Source organism: Mustela nivalis, assembly GCF_964662115.1.
Source record: "Mustela nivalis genome assembly, chromosome: 2".
Classification (NCBI taxonomy): Eukaryota; Metazoa; Chordata; class Mammalia; order Carnivora; family Mustelidae; genus Mustela; species Mustela nivalis.
The window spans coordinates 18,697,710-18,711,159 of record NC_139021.1 but is presented as its reverse complement, the minus strand read 5'-3'; the positions used below and the strand labels follow the sequence as shown (position 1 = coordinate 18,711,159).

At 39.5% G+C, this 13,450-nt stretch overlaps 1 protein-coding gene across 1 annotated transcript in view; it reads right to left on the bottom strand.

Moving 5' to 3' along the window:
- Positions 1 to 12,139, bottom strand: part of LOC309858148 (uncharacterized protein) — a 64,851-nt gene extending 52,712 nt beyond the window's left edge. Inside the window, exons 1-2 of the mRNA XM_082718951.1 lie at positions 12,046 to 12,139; positions 11,472 to 11,680 (exon numbers count right to left, since the gene is read on the bottom strand). Coding sequence (XP_082575077.1) covers positions 11,472 to 11,523 — 52 coding nt within the window. The 5' untranslated portion in view covers positions 11,524 to 11,680; positions 12,046 to 12,139. The remainder of the gene's footprint in view (positions 1 to 11,471; positions 11,681 to 12,045) is intronic.
- Between the last annotated feature and the right edge of the window lie 1,311 nt (positions 12,140 to 13,450).

Here is a 13,450-nt window from a genome sequence, read left to right as displayed (position 1 = left end):
TACATGAGAAAATTATGAGAAGTATTTAAAAAATTTTATATCATTGTCATGATTAAAAAATGACAGAAGTACACTATAGCAATGACATGTAAAGCAAACGTTCTAAAAGAGGAATCACACATGCTTCACATTCCCTTAGGAGGTTGAAGCAAAGATAAAAGTGCCAACAGATTTGCTTTAATACTTCCTTTTACCACAACAGATGACAGTGCTTTGTTCAAAACAGTAGCTGAGTAAAGATAGTCTATCAGGAAAAACACAACAGAGTCAGAAGGAAAGTAATAAACTGATTGTCAAACAGCAAAAAATGACAAGTGATTATGAAAACTTTTCATGTCTCATAAGGTAATGATGACATATAAATAAATTTCCAGTTGGGTGGTGAACTGTCTACAAACATGGTGGCATCACCAGAACATGTTCCCAGTCACCTCTGCCTACTCATATTTTGGGTTTATTTCACGTAGGCCATTGCAGCATCCAGAACATCCGACAATTAGGTTTAAACACAAATATTTCTGTCTTATTTTTTTCTCCTGGAAAAATGGCTTCAACTGTAGCAGCTGAACAAATATTTGAAGTTGATGAAGGAGTGGGGAAGAACCTCAGCCTTCAGCCAGCCTTCAGTAAGACTGGGCATCAGCTGATATTGAGTATTTAAAGCAACAGTGTGTGTGTATGTGTGGGCGGGGGATACACCTTGAACTTGGTCCTCATGACTGGACTGTGGAAACTTTCCTGTATTCCAAGGAAATAGAATATATACATGGAACTTTACAACATCCACTCTTCTAACTTCATGCCCAGTTCAATGAACACCCACCCGAAAGAAAACCCCAGCTACGGTAGATAGTCAGGTGTTTCTTCTGAGTAGCTCATAGCGTGTGCTGATTATAGATTATTCTGTTCTGTGGCCACAATGCTGGGTAGATAATAATTTGAGACCTTTTACAACACTGAAGTATCCTATGGAGAAGCCTCTGACTTCTCATTCAAAGATCAGTACCACCCCAGAAATAAAGTCATAGTCATAAAAATTACATTTGTACATGAGTACATTTGGCAGAATAATTTTTTCCTTTCATTTCTGATGTATTTCTAAGTAGATTGTATTTATGGATAAGAACTTTTTGAGACACTCTTTATTTGTTCGATTACTTCATTGTTGCTTGTTTAAAAATACATATTTGAGTGAGAACTAACAGGACTCAAAATGAGCGGGTATTATTTTTTTCACTCAGGAAATAATATGTGTTCATTATGAAAAGAATGCTCTCATGAAAAGACAAAAAATCTCATCATTCAGCGATAATCCTAGCATTTGAGTGTATTCCCTTCGTGTTTCTTTTTTTAAATGAATCATTTATCTTTTTAACATAGTTCTGATCATACTGAATATATAAGTTTGTGCAAGACCTTGAAGTAGACCTTAATGATTCATGTTAATGAGTGACAGAAAATAAAGGCCAGAACAAATGAAAACCAAGGATGGACGAAAACTCTCATTGTAATCAATGGTCTAAAATACTGCTTCCACCAAATGTTTTTAGGAAAGGTTAAACAGCACCTTCTTTAAATTTCTGTCACATTTCTTTTCTTCTTCTTTTTTTAAATAAAGGAATTAATTATATTGTTCTTAGGATTTTTTTCTACTTTACGTCATGTGAGCTTCCTAACAAATATGGTAAGTAGATAACTGTACCAGCATCTAACATTGATACAGCTGGGTCTAAACACCAGGTGTTTAAACTCCTTTCCATTACATCAGACTCTCATCCTTGGGATCTGATCGGTTGTAAATACATTTTTGTAAATTCTGCCCCAGTCACAACTCTCTGAGTCACCTTGTTTGGCATCTGGGCCAAAACAAACTGAAAAGTCTTGGATACCTGGCTTACACCCTAAGGGTAATTTCTGGGCCCCAAGACTAGAGGTTCTCTGGGAAGCTAGTTAATTTATTCTGTTATGGCTGCGATATCAAAATTAGAATATCTGAAAGGTAGATATTTTTGGAATCTTGGTTCCATTATTTCTAGTTATGTGACTTTCAAAAAATTATTTAACCTCTCTGAGCCTTAATTTTCTCATCAGTAAAACTGGGAATAATATTATCTCCTATGGCATAATATTATCTCATGAGGTTCGAATATGATCACAGAACTTACACTGATAGGACGTGACTCAACACATATTAGTGGGATAAATCAGGCCTAGCAACAGAAAGACAAACCCTTGGATTACGCTGGTACATAGCCAAGCTTCCTAGAGACTCCTCTGACTAGGAGTCTTGGATCCACCCTTAGCCTTGCTTAAAAGGAGAGATGAGGGGACCTGAGTGAAAAAAAGGAGGTAATCCAAACACTTTTTCATTGCTTTCCAAAGACTTTTAGCTAACAGTGACCCATATTTATCTTTAAACCTCAAGTACCTATTCACCTATGAGTGAACATCATGTGCCAGACCTACTTTCCTTCACCCCTCCTTTTTCTTTCATTTTGCTTCTTCCTTTCTTTTTTTTCTTTCCCCCTTTCTTCCTTCCCTCCCTCCCTCCCTCTCTCTCGCTCCCATTTTCTTTCTTAGTTGTTACTGACCTCTTATTGATTGATTGCCATTCACAACAGGCAAGGAATAAAGACCTAAATGTTTTTTGACAACATTGTGGTATTTGTCTAGGCGCCCCTAGAATACAAGTTTTAATAAGGGTGGTATTTATCCTATGAGGCCTGAATTCATCCCTTTCCCCATTTCCTTCACTTGTGGATGTTTTCAGGGTAGGGGGAAAGGGGTTTTGGCCAGGGACAGACAGCCCTCCAGGTAGAAGAATACGACACTACAATTCTTCAAGAATGGCAAGTATGTCAAGAACAGATGGAGGTAGTAAAGGCTGGGTGGTCAGGGTTGGAGCCAGGCCTCTGGGAAGAATTAGACCCGGGCAGGGAAGGGGGAGGAGGAGATTCAGAGGAGAAGAAGAGTGACAGGAGACCTGACCGAAGAGAAAGGAGCTAAGCACCAGGGGAAAGAAAAAAGAGCTGCCACACAGTAATCCACTTCAGTCTGGCTATTTAATCCTCAGGGTACGTTACGTGGGTACTGTACTAATAATGTGCCCCCACTCCAAGTTCTACTCTCTACTCTTCCCTACCCTGCTCCTTTGTCCTCTAGCTTCCTGTTGGGTTTGGTTAGGTGAGAGCAGACTGAGGTCAGGTATTTACTTCTCTGGGTCTCATTCTGGGTTGGCTGCATCCCTCTTCCAGAACATTCAGCTTCGGTTAAGCTCTCTTCTCCATACAGCTAGGTCTGGTAACTCTGTCCCCACTTCAGGCTCAGTGTCATAATTGCTCCACACTGTGGGTTCTCCTAAACCCTGCCAACACCACTGTGAATAGTCCTTGTATTAAATTACAAAATTCAATGACCAAATTTGGGATGTCATCAGTGTCCTGTTACCTTGAGTGACCCAGACACTATGTTTTCATTCTCCTTTCATAAATGGGATAAATAAATTTTTGAGATTTTTATGTAATATGCCCACACTCGCGTAGCTAGAAATAGTTGGCTCTGGGATCTGAAGCCAGCTCTGTCCAATGCCTATATGCTTTGCATAATGCCAGCCTGTATGTGTTTTCATGGGTAAAATTAAGGGACTTTCTTTAGCTGGGAGGGATTCCTCTGTGAGATGAAGAAAAAATAAGTCATATTCTTTTTTTAAAAGATTTTTATTTATTTGTCAGAGAGAGAGAGAGAGAAAGCGTGCTCGAGCGCACAAGCAGGGGAAGCAGCATGCAAGGGAGAAGCAGGCTCCCCGCTGAGCAAGGAGCCAGACGTGGCATGTGATCCCAGGACCCTGGAATCATGACCTGAGCTGAAGGCAGATGCTTAACTGATTGAGCCACTCAGGCACCCAAGAAAACGTCATATTATATAAACATTAATTGGCTGCCTAACTGGGCAAGATGCTGTAACAACAGAACCATAGGACATTAGACCTGGAATGGTCCTTAGCTGGAAGTAGTTCTGATGCTGTGTGCTCAGTGGAGACCTAGCAGTTCCATCCAGGAGGAGCGAAGAGACACCAGGCTGGCCTTAGGCAGACAGACTTTAATCAGTTGTATTTTTCCTCTGTGCTCACTGAGTAAAATTATGAGAGAGAAGGTTCTAAAGCTTTCCTTGGTTTCTTCTTTATAATGAGGCTATCCTATCCCCTAAGATGACTGGGGCTGTTATTTAGCTGACACAGAGGAGATACTGGATACTGATGGATGTGTATTTCCTCCATATGTTCATTCTTTCTGGGTATATTCAGAGAAGAAAATTCAGTTTAGGGTGTGAAGTTTTTCAGTTCAATCTCTGATTCAACAGAGATAGATTAACCATCAATATTCCTTTACGTGGTGGCTTTGGTCTGAAAAAATTAAGCAACTGTAGAACAGAGGAGTGGGGCATGAGCCCTGGCACTCCAGATATGTGTCTTCTCTGATCTGATTCTGGTGTAGCCACTCTGATTCTCATTATTGAACAGATGATCAAAAGGTTGATCCATGAACTGTAGGCCCTTACACATTTATAAAAAGCTACTTCCTCATGGCCCTTACCACCTGAACAGCATTCTCTACTCTTTTCTTAGGCCTGGCTAGGCACATCCTGATCTGCAAAAATATCCTTTGGCAGGCATTTATCTTGATCAGGGTTTCTCCAACAACTGTCTTTGAGAGCTACTGATCTAGAAAGCTCAGGAGAGGGCAAACTCCATCTATACAAGTATACTCAGTCCTGTATGCACCCTAACACTCCTGTACCCCCAAATACACTACATCCACCCCTCCAGTGTGGTGTCAGTCACTGACTACTTCAGTATACTAAATCAGTGGTTCTCAAGCTTGACTGCGGAGTAGAATCATCCAGTAACATCCCAGACTGTTTAAAGCAGGAACTCTGGTCGTTCCAAGTTGCAAACTAGTTTGAAAGCTAGGTTGATGAGACACTATGTTAAGTATGTGTTATGATGAGACACTCTTGGAATTAATTTACTTTTTTGAAAATAAAACATTTAAGAATTGTTTAATTTAAAAATTAAATTTAAATTTTAAAAATTATTTAAAAATTAAAAATGTAATTTAAATTTTAAAATTTAATTTTAATTAATTTAATTTTCATTAAAAATTTAGAAGTACAACATTTTTATTTTTATAAACTGTCAGATTTTATGCAGGCTTACTTCTGCCTCTGGCTGTGATGGAGTCACCGTGATGGGCACACCTTCTCACAGCCAATGATGAGAAAACTTGAAGCTGATGGGATACCTGTTCCTGCACATTAGACCAGAGGCAGTGCAGGACTGTGATTCAGGAGAGAAGGGAAGCATCGTGGACTTTCTGAACATCTGGGCTTTCTGTCTGGAGGCACTTTTCAGATGGAAGTGAAGGCAGGAGACAGAGGTTGGAATTTTGGAAGAGTTAGGTGTCTGGAATTTGAGGGTCAGAGTTCCAGGGAGGAGGGAACCGCCTAGAGAAAGAGCTCCAAAATCTGCATAAAGGTCCCCTTGAGGATGGTGTTGACTACTAAGCCGCAGATGTAACCGGTGAGAGCCCACGAGGCTGGCTGGGCAAAGAATAACCACCCGACTGTAAACTGAGGAGTTCCTGGAACACAGCAGGGCTGCGACATGTCTGAGTCTGGGTCAACCAGAGTAAAGAGTCCTTGTTGAAACCCTGAGGAGTTCAGTGGCAACAGGGGAGGGTCATGTCTTACGAGAGAAAATAAACTAGCTCTACAGTCAAGGCCCCTCAAAACCTGCCTTAGAAAAAGCTTCTAAGAAAACTTTTAAAAGCTCAGGTTGAGTAACAAATAATAGAAGTGCCTGCCCAAATAATGTCCAATATCTTTTAAAGGAATGTATATTTAAAAAAAAAAATCCAGCACTCAACATCGTCAAAATACACAACACCCAGGAATTAATAAAAGAAAAAAATACAGGACAGGGGTGCCTGGGTGGCTCAGTTGGTTAAGTGACTGCCTTTAGCTCGGGTCATGATCCTGGAGTCCCAGGATCGAGTACTGCATCAGGTTCCCTGCTCGGCGGGGAGTCTGCTTCTCCCTCTGACCCTCTCCCCTCTCGTGCTCTATCTCACTATCTCTCAAGTAAGTAACTGGAATCTTTAAAAAAAAAATACAGGACGTATGAAGAAGTAGAAAAAAATACAACTGAATGCAAGGAGAAGCATCAGTCACTCACTATGAAGAATATTAACAATGACAAAGGTAAGGGCATTAGTAGACACGGATCTTAAAATAGCTAATATAAATACCTTCACGGATTTTAATAAGCCTAATGAGGAGAGGAATGAAGGATTTTAAAAAATGAAATTTCTAGAAATGAAACAATACCTGAAATGGAAAATCTCACCAGGAGGATTAACAACTGATTAGACAAAAAGAAGAAAAGAAAAAAGCACTGAATTTGAAAGTGGAAACTATGGGATCAACTATGGAAACTATGGGATCAGGGAAAAAAAGACCAAATCAGGGAAAAAAGACCAAATGAACAGAGCCTTAGTAGCCAGGAAAAAATATGAATTATCAACATATGTGTACTTAAAGTTTCATTAAAACGAGAGAGGGAGGGGCACCAAGGTGGCTCAGTTGGTTAAGCAGCTGCCTTCAGCTTGGGTCATGATTCCAGGGTCCTGAGATCAAGCCCCACATCGAGCTCCCTGCTCAGCAGAGAGCCTGCTTCTCTCTCTCCCCCTCTCCCTGACGCTCTGCTTACTTGTGCTCTCTAACTCTCTGCCAAACAAATAAAATATTAAAAAACAACAACAACAACAAAAAAAAAACGGGGAGGGAAAAAAAGAGAAAATTATTTGAAAAAACATTGGCTAGTTTGAAGAAAAGTATCGATCCACACGTTAAAGATGCTCAATGGAACACCAAGCAGGTGCAGCAAGAAAAAGTCTCACATTATAATGAAAGTTTTGAAAACCCATGATAAAAAGTAAACCTTACAAGCGGCCAGGGAAAAGAAATACATATTCCATTCCGAACATAAGATACAAATCTGGGGATTTCTAATCAGAAACAATGTAGGCCAGAAGACTAAAAGGCTCCATGAACAAAAGCCATCTGAATTCTCTATTCAGTGAAAATAACTTTAAAAAAATAAAAGAGGGATGCTTGGGTGGGTTAGTTGGTAGGGCATGCTACTCTTGATCTCAGGGTTTTAAGTTTGAGCCCCACTTTGAGTATAGAACTACTTAAAAATAAAATCCTTAAAAAAATAAAATAAGGGATGTTTGGATGGCTCAGTCAGTTGATGTCTGCCTTTGGCTCAGGTCTTGATCCCCGGGGTCCTGGGATCGAGTTCCGCATCTGGCTCCCTGCTCGGCGGGGAGTCTGCTTCTCCCTCTGCCTGCTGTTCCCCCTGCTTGTGTTTCCTTGCTCTTTCTCTCTCTGACAAATAAATAAATAAAATATTTTAAAAATAATAAAATTAAATAGAAATAAAGACTTTTTCGGATGAACACAATCTGAGAAAATTCATCATAGGCAAATCTGCAGTATAGAAAATATTAAAGAATACTGGACATAGGATATATGTTGTTTTACACATGAAAGAGTCTTGGTTTTATCAACATGCATAAATACATAAATTAGATATTTCACCCTTTTTCTTTAGTACTAGTCTTTGAAATCTATATGTGTTTTACACACAGATCACAATTCAATTTATGCTAATCACATTTTAAATACTCAATAGGCACATGTGACTAAGGGTTACTGTGTTGGGCAGCACATCTTGGGTCTATCAGCCTGGTTTATTTCCTCATTTACTTATTGTCATCTGAAAACAATGCCTTTGTTTCTTTTCTCTATCACCCTACTAGAATATCAGTTCTAAGAGACAGAGGACACTGTCTTATTCACTGCTATATGCCCAGTGGCTAGAACAGAACCCAGAACGTGGGAGATACTATTTATTTCCTGAGTAAAAAATGTCTCAAAGAAGATGATGTAAAATATTATACACAGCAGGTAGGGTTCCCAAAAAATGTATCTGAAGAACAAAAATGGCCCTTAGAACAGGTTCAGGTTGTACAGACTTTGAAATTTGGTGGATATGGGTTTGAATTGCAGCTTGTGAATCTGTAGTTGTGTCACTCAAGGCTTTTTCTAAACCTCAATGCTGGGATGTCCAAAGTTCCTGGGGTTCAGGAACAGCGAGAAAATATTTTATCTCTGACATTATTTTGAATTACCAGGGCATGATGGTAATAAAAAGTCTGACTCCATTGTTGATTTTATTTTTGAGAGAGAGAGAAAGATCTTGAGAGAGAGGAGGTGTGTGTATACAGGGGTAGGGGAGAGGCGGAAGGAGAGGGAAAGAGAATCTTAAACAGACTCCATGCTCAGTATGCAGCCAACACGGGGCTGGATCTCCCAACCCTGACATCACCTGAGGCAAAATCAAGAGTCAGAGGTTTAACCAACAGAGAAACCCAGGTGCCCCTTTTACTCTTCTAAAAGGAAAAAAAAAAGCCCAAAATACAGTGCAGGATCTCACTGTCTGCCCCTACGGTGTAACTCTCACTGCGTCACCCTTGGGGCACGTTGTTAGCACCGTGAGCTTGCACTTTTCGCATCTTTGAAGTTATTTTTGTCATTTTATTTAGCAAATACATTTATAGCCCTTTGTATGTGCTGGGTATATTCTCGATATTTTAATATGAATCTGTTTAATCCTAGCAACAATCTTGGGAGCAAGGTATTTTTTTTTTATTCCCATTTTACAGATGAAGAGGCCAGGGTCCAAGTTTATACATTTGAAAAGAAGCAGAACCAGGTTTTTACCTCAGGGAATCTGATTCCAGAGAATATACTCTTCTATTGCCTATCTACCTTGGAGGAACTGTGTACAAAGATGCCAGCGCTGTGACCAGCACATGTTTTCAGGAGCTATTAGACAGGAGCTGTTCTCATTATTGCCAGTAACATTATTCTTATCAATCGATAATTTGAAATCACAGGGAGGGTAACTGACCCCTCCACATACACCACTACTCAGAAGTAGAGGGGCCTTAAAAGATAATCTGCTGATTCCCAGTCAGGACAAGATGACAGATGTCCACTGTCAACCCTTATAGGAAACTAAAAAGAAATAACCAATGGAGAAAGAAGCAAAGTTTTGACATTTTAATTTCATAAAATATGAGCTTTTTTCTCTTATGGCTTGCAGGCTCACCTGATCTGCTGCTGGGAATTCCCTAATACCCTCCAGAGGGATCCTTACAAAAAGAATGTTCCAAAAGCATTCTCCCTTCAGGTCTTAACCACAGAACAAGAGTAGTATTTATCGGTCTAAGACTATGATTTTTTTTCTCTTTCTCATAAATTTTTAAAACATGATTTAAAATTTCAAAATCTTTTAAATTATAATTCACACAAAAAGTGCCCCAATTTTAAGTGTGCACTTCAAAGAACTTTTTTTCTTTTTTAAAAATTTTTTAAAATTTAATTTCTTTTCAGTGTAATAGAATTTATTGTTTATGCACCACACCCAGTGCTCCATGCAATCGGTGCCCTCCATAATACCCACCACCTGGTTCCCCCAACCTCCCACCCCCCGCCCCTTCAAAACCCTCAGATTGTTTTTCAGAGTCCATAGTCTCTCATGGTTCATCTCCCCTTCCAATTTCCCTCAACTCCCTTCTCCTCTCCATCTCCCCATGTCCTCCATGTTATTTGTTATGCTCCACAAATAAGTGAAACCATATAATTGACTCTCTCTGCTTGACTTATTTCACTCAGCATAATCTCTTCCAGTCCCGTCCATGTTGATATAAAAATTGGGTATTCATCCTTCCCAATGGAGGCATAATACTCCATAGTGTATATGGACCAACATCTTCCTTATCCATTCGTCCATTGAAGGGCATCTTGGTTCTTTCCACAGTTTGGCGACTGTGGCCATTGCTGCTATGAACATTGGGGTACAGATGGCCCTTCTTTTCACGACATCTGAATCTCTGGGGTAAATACCCAGTAGTGCAATTGCAGGGTCATAGGGAAGCTCTATTTTAAACCAACTTCAAAGAACTTTTAGATGTGTATATGGCCATATCACCAGCACCCACATCAAGAAAGAATATTTTCAGCACTCCAAGTCTCCCTCATGCCCCCTTCTAGATAATATTTTCCACCAAAGTCAGCACCATCCTGACTTCTGCCAACTTAGATTCATTTTGCCTATTCTTAACTTACTTTGAATGGAACTGGGGTCTCGCTTTTGTTTGTTTGTTTACTTAACATTGTTTATGATATTTATCTATATTGTTGTGGATAGCAGTCATTCATTGTTTTGTTGCTGAATATTCCACCCATATTTTATTGCTGAATTTACTCCATTTTTGTGAGTATAGTAGAATTTATTTCTCTATATTTTGGTTTTAGACATTTCATGGATTTCTTATTTGGGGGTGTTATGGATAAAGCATCTATGAAATTATTATATATTTTATTTGATGGAAGAGCTTTTTTTTTTTAAGATTGATTTATTTATTTTATTTATTTATTTTTTTTAAAGATTTTATTTATTTATTTGACAGAGAGAAATCACAAGTAGATGGAGAGGCAGGCAGAGAGAGAGAGAGGGAAGCAGGCTCCCTGCTGAGCAGAGAGCCCGATGTGGGACTCGATCCCAGGACCCTGAGATCATGACCTGAGCCGAAGGCAGCGGCTTAACCCACTGAGCCACCCAGGCGCCCTGATTTATTTATTTTAGAGAGAGATGGTGTGAGGAGCAGAGAGATAGGGAAAGAGAGAGCATCCTCAAGCAGACTCCCCACTGAGCAGGGAGCCCGAAGAAGGACTTGAGCTCAGGACCCTGAGTTCCTATTCTGAGCCAAAATCAAGAGTCAGAAGCTCCACTGACTGAGGCACCCAGTGGCCCTGAAGAGCTTATTTTTATTACATACAAACATACATGAAAAGCCATTGGGTCATGAGATGTGTTTATCTTCAAGGCTAATAGACAGCTTAAAAGAATTTTCCAAAGCTGTTGTGCCGGTTGGGTACAATTCCCATGGCAGTGTATGAGAGTTAGAGTTGCCCTATATCCTCAATGACACCTGGTGTCCGTCCCTTGACTCCTTAGAATAATCTGTATTTTAAGTACAGTTTCATTATCGTATCATGTGTCATTGCATGTAACTTTTTGAACAGCAAAGGATTACCTTTTCAAAGTTAAGACAATCCACTGCCGATTACATTTCAACAAAAAATTTCCATGGACAAATCGCTACAGCTGCAGGCTTTTTTCTGCACTTTTAAAAGGTCAACATGATTGAAGTGTAAGTCACACCCAATAAAATTCACTAATTTCGGTGTAACACTTTCTGAGTTTTGGAAATTATATACAGTTGTGTAACCTTTATGGTAATCAGGATATTTTCATCCCACTAAAAAGTCCCGTTACATACCTCTAAAGTCAACCTCCTCTGGGGCGTCTGAGCGACACAGGCAGCTGAGCATCCAACTCTTGGTTTCGTCTCAGGTGGTGACCTCAGGGTGGTGAGATGGAGGCCGGCGTGGGGCTGCGTGCTCGGCACGGAGTCGGCTCGCGATTCTCGCCCCCTCTCCCTCTGCCCCTCCTGCTCACGCTCTTCTGCTCTTTCTAAAATAGATAAACCTATAAAAAAAAAAAAATGAAGTCAGTCTCTTCTTCCTGATTCTTTGTAGATTTATTTTTTTACTATAATTGTGGATTTTCTAGAATTTTACATGAATGAAATTATACAGTATGTGGTATATTTTTTTGTTTTTTGGGGGCCTGGTTGCTTTTAGCAAAATATTCTCAAGATTTATTCATATCATTGGCTTTTTATCAGTTCATTCCTTCTTATTGCTGCGTTGTGTTTTATTACGCATGTACACAGGTTTCCACACCGCCAAAAGTACAGCATTTCCATGAGAACTTCGAAAGCCAAAATGGCATAAAAGCAAAGACGCAATTATGATTAATTGATATGGACAAAATTTTAAGCATTCTCAGACCCAAAGAAATCGCCTCTCAGACTTCTGTGACCCGTTCGGACACATCTTGCTAACACGGGCACAAAATACATCGAGATAAAGCACCGAAGGTCACCAGACCTGTGAGCGTCCGGGGCTACGGGCGTGCGGCGGCCTCTGATAACGGCTGCCGCAAAACCCATGCGGACGGTGATTTTTGCTTTTCGCCTTTTGTCGTAAAAGTGACCATCCGCCCCGGATTTCTCTCCATTCGCGAGATCAGGTTAGAATGCAGGCGTTTCAGAAGGGCAAAGCATGATGATGCACATTTCTAAAAAGTGGAGGATACTACAGTCACCGTTTGTGGGGTTGTTCAGATGTGGATGAAAGCTTAGATTCTTTCCAATTGGGGTTTGTTAGGAACAAATCCGCTTTTTGAGTAAAAGGTAAACTAATGTTCTGGTATTTCTTCAGTCTGAGGTTGTGGGAAGGATACGCATAACTTTTAAAGAAATGGTTGCTCTTTCCCAGTGTGCATTCCCAGGAACAGTGTAGGACAACCATGTACCTGTCCGTAATTGGTATTGACCCTCGTTTTAATTCTAGCTCTTCTGTGGAGTGTGTAAGGATATCTCATTGCGGTTTTAGTTTGTATTTCTGCGATGATGAAAGATAAGCATATTTTCACAGGCTCGTCTGCCATTTGTATACTTTATTTTGGTAAACTATAATCTTTTGTCCCTATAGATATTTTTGGTGATATTTGTCTTCTCGTTATTGTAAGTATTCTTTATTGTTACCAGTGTCTTTTAAAGAGCAAAAACTTAAATTTCAATGAAGTCAAATTTGTCAATTTTTTTCTCTTGTATCCCGTGCTTTGTGGGACCTATTTATTAAATCTGTTTAATTTTTGCTGAACTTAGAATTGCTAAGATTTTTGTTTTTCTTAAAACTTGATACTTTTAGCTCTTATATTTAAGTCTATGATTCATTTGAACTAATTTTTACATGTGGTATGATGCAAGGGTTGAGGTTCATACTTGTTTTTTCTTTTTGCATTTGGATATTCAATTGTTGAAACATTCTTTCTTGACTATATTATCTTCCCCCATTGAATTACATTAGTATCTTTCTTAAAATGGATTGACCAGACAGATGCATTGTTTTACTTCTGGGGCCTCTATTCTATGCTATTGATCTATACATCTGTCTTTACACCAATACCCCACTCCTTTGATTATTGTACCTTGGATGTAAACTTTAAAGTCAGGTTGTGTAAATCCTCTGACTTTGTTTTTTGTCAATATTTTGGGCCATACTAGTTCCTTTGTCATTTCATATGCATTTTAGAATAGGCTTTCTAGTTTTCACAGAAGTGACTACTGGAATTTTGAATGCGATTGCATTGAATTTATAGATTGGGGAGAACCGACATCTTAAAGATTTT